This window comes from Castanea sativa, chromosome 5 (assembly GCF_040712315.1).
Source record: "Castanea sativa cultivar Marrone di Chiusa Pesio chromosome 5, ASM4071231v1".
In the NCBI taxonomy this organism is placed as follows: Eukaryota; Viridiplantae; Streptophyta; class Magnoliopsida; order Fagales; family Fagaceae; genus Castanea; species Castanea sativa.
This window is the reverse complement of record NC_134017.1, coordinates 56,532,776-56,536,601: the sequence shown is the minus strand read 5'-3', so window position 1 is coordinate 56,536,601 and position 3,826 is coordinate 56,532,776. Positions and strand designations below refer to the sequence as shown.

The window sequence follows — 3,826 nt, the reverse complement described above, 5'->3', positions numbered from 1 at the left end:
GTACAACCCGACCCAACCTACATGGATCGGGTTGGGTTAGGTTGAACCTTTGGGTTGGACAGTTTTTTTTTTATTTTATTTTTTATATATAATTTTTTTATTACTATTATTACTAACTTAAGCAGGAAAAATATATATCCCACCTGCCACCTGAGTTGATAAATAAAATATTCATAAACTAGTAATCTAATTCAATTATAAACAAAACATATCCAACTGAGTTGATAAACAAAATATACATGAACTCATATCCTAACTCAGTTATAAAGAAATAGGAGTGGAATGAGAGAGTGGGAGTGAGAGGTGGCAGAGAGTGAAATAAGATTGTAAGGGTTTGTAAGGTAATTGAGTTTTAGATAGGAAGAGCCGAATATGAGAAAACATTATTAATTATATAATATATTTCTATATATATATATAAAATTTAAAATTTAAATATATAGTGGGTCGGATCGGGTTAGGCAGGTTTGTGATTGTTATGACCCGCACCCAACCTGATCCATTATTAAAAATTTTTTTATTACCCAACTCACCAACCACTAAAAACTGACCCAACCCAACCCGCCGAATTAGGTCGGTTTTAATAGGTTGGCTACACATCCCTACGGGGCTGATGAAATAACGTGGACCACTTGTCTACTTGCTAGAAATATCTTAGGGAGTAAATTACAAAATTACCCTTACTTAAATTTTAATGCCAGAACCTTTTTGGTTTTTTGGTGTTAAAGTCCCACTATAACCTTTTTGCTTAAAAAGTAAGGTAAAGTTGATTGTTTGCCAGTCCCATGCTCTAGTTTTTGCACAAATGTTCGTTACTTTTTAATTGTTGCTGGCTTCACTCTACTCTTTTAGCTAGAGTATTTTTAGGAAAAATAAACAATTAACTTATTATATTTAGTTTTTAACTTTTATTTGCGGTACTATTAACAAATGTTTTCATCAAAAGGCTATAGATAAGTTGTTCTCAAATGGAGGTCCGGTTGTGAATTGTTTAGTTTCGATAGATTATTTGATTAATATGAAACAAAAAACTAAAAATTAGCATATTTCTAAAAAACAAAAAAATTAGACTAAAAGTTAACTATTATCAACAGTACATTTAACAAATGATTTCATCAAAAGGTTATAGATAAGTTGTTCTCAAATGGAAGTCCGTTTGTGAATTGTTTATTTTCGATAGATTATTTGCATAAGATGAGACAAAAAGCTAAAAGTTAGCATATTTCTAAAAAATCTGAAAATTTGATTATTGAAGTAAAGTTAAGACAAAAAGTAACATGAGAACAACAAATAGTACTTAAAATAAAAAAGCTAGTTTATAATCTTTTAGTAAACACACTTAGCAAATTCATGCTTTTATTTTTAAATTCAAAATTACATTGGTAATATTTTAATAAATAGTGGAGGGGATTGATTCTTCTCATGGGAAGAACTAAATTTCAAATCCTTACCCCTACTTATTGTGTGAAAAAATATATTTTACTGGATGCATGCAAAGAAGATTCAGTGTAGCTAGGTTTACACAAGAAGATCTCGTGGTTTGTAAGTGCTTAGTATGACATTTGCATGCTCCTGCACCACTTTCCAAGCCATGATAACGTGTCGTTCCTCAACTAGAGTTGCACCAACGGCGAATCGTATCACGTATACTCCCTCGACCACAGCATGAGTCATGAAGACACAGCCCGACATGTTGATGGACTCTAACAATTTTCGGTTTGCCTCATTTGCATGTTCCTCGCTTACTATGTCAAGCTTGCCATTTTTGTATATTGTCTCACTTAATGCCGATGGCAAAATCCTGAAACAAACCATGGCAAAATTTATAGGCACCACGATTTCAAACCTTTTATCCATAGCTACAAACCCTTCAAAAAGGTTGGCCATTTTCACATGGTTTCTCATGAAGCTCCTAAGGTTAGCTACACCATAGTTTCTTAGTACAAACCATAATTTCAAGGAACGAAATCTTCGGCTTAGGGTAATCTGCCAATCTTTATAGTCCACCACTTGCTTTGAATCCGAGGCTTTATTCCTCAAGAACTCAGGGTTGGTTGAGAGTGACTTTATCAAGGCGCTCGGATCTTTTACCCAAAGGCAGCAACAATCCAAAGAGGTTAAGAACCACTTGTGTGCATTGAGACTAAATGAGTTCGCACCCTCAACACCATCAATGAAGTGCCGAAACTCAGGACAAATACAGGCGCTTCCGGCATAAGCAGCATCAACATGAACCCACATTCCATAATCTTTTGCCACAACACATAATGATTCTAGTGGATCAATGGCAGCCGTTGGAGTTGTTCCCACAGTGGCACATAGAAACAATGGGACTAGGCCTGCTTCCACATCTTCCCAAATTTGGGCTCGTAGTGAGTTTGGTGATAGTGCATATGATGTTGACTTAGAAGTCTTGATGGCTTTGAAATTCATTGGATGGATCCCTGCTATTTGTGCTGCTTTTTGGAATGCACTGTGTGTTTGGTCGGAAGCATAAACTACCAACTTCACCAAGTTCTCTCTCCCAATTTGGCTAAGAATTTGATCCCTTGCAGCGACGAGTGTGCACAAAACGGCCTCACAAGTAGTACCTTGTATCACACCCCCACCATTGCCAGAGAAAAGGAAAGACTTGGGTAGATCAAGTATCTCTCCAAGCCAATCCATGACTATTGTCTCTAGCTCAGTTGCGGCTGGTGATGCAATCCAATTGAATCCAACCACATTGAAGCCGGTGCTAAGCATATCTCCAAGAAACCCCGCTATGCTACTAGTACATTGGAAGTAAGCAAAGAAGTTTGGGCTTTGCCAATGTGTTAAGCCAGGAACAATGTGCTCCTGCACGTCTTGGAGAATGGTTTCAATGGGTTCTGGATTATGTGGGGTGGACTTTGGCAAGCGTTTTTGGAGATATCCTGGTTCGACTTGGCTTAGAACCTGGAATTTCTCTATATTGCGATAATAATCAGCTAGGAAATCTATGATCATATGGCCTTGTCGCCTGAACTCCTCAGGGTCCAAAGGGCTAATGTTAGAGGAAGAAGTGTGGCTGGCTACATTGTCAGAATTGAGGCTACCCATAAATAAAGAAATATAAGTGGTACAGAGAAAAAGAAATGGTTCGGGCTTCTTTGATTTTCTGGTGGTAGGGTTATTTATTGTAGTGAAAGGAAAAAACAAGAAATGAGAAAGTTGAGACTATCTTGTAGCCGATGGTATAGATTCAAGGGAATGAAGAAGAGATTATATATATAAATAAAAGTGACGAAGCCCCGTGACCTGAGAAATGAAACGCTACAGTGTAAGGATGTCCTATTAAAAAACTCAAATTTGCATTACCCAATAAGATACTGCCATGTCAGATTTTTTATTTTATTTTATTTTATTTTTTTTTCAAATTCAAAGATGGGATAGATAACCCTATGCTGCACCCACCATCCGCACGGACCTGTGCTTGCTAACCCGAACCAGTAAAGATTGGATAGATAAGCCTATGTCAGATTTTTGCATCCACACGAAGCAATTAGATGCGCTGACAATTTAGCTAATAAGATGGGAAGGTAGAAAGCTTTCGATAGATAAAACAAACCGTCCACAGACTTTCCAAAAAGAGAGTTTAATGGCTAAATGAACAAAAGAAGTAAATGTTGGTGGCCTACTTATCTAGTAGATATTGTGTCAAAATGCGTCAAAATGGAAATTAACATGTTTTTATTGTCCAACAGGTTTTAGTCATATGCTAGCAAAAAATATATAGATGCGCTGATAGTTTAGCTAAGATGGGAAGGTAGAAAGCTTTCGATAGATAAAACAAACAGTCCACGGA

At 36.6% G+C, this 3,826-nt stretch overlaps 1 protein-coding gene across 1 annotated transcript; it reads right to left on the bottom strand.

Annotated features, from left to right (window-relative positions):
- Positions 1–1,204: 1,204 nt before the first annotated feature.
- Positions 1,205–3,203, bottom strand: LOC142637097 (tyrosine decarboxylase-like). The gene has a single exon (XM_075811380.1). The coding sequence runs from the start codon at positions 3,079–3,081 to the stop codon at positions 1,519–1,521; it is 1,563 nt and encodes a 520-aa protein (XP_075667495.1). The 5' UTR covers positions 3,082–3,203; the 3' UTR covers positions 1,205–1,518.
- Positions 3,204–3,826: the final 623 nt, after the last annotated feature.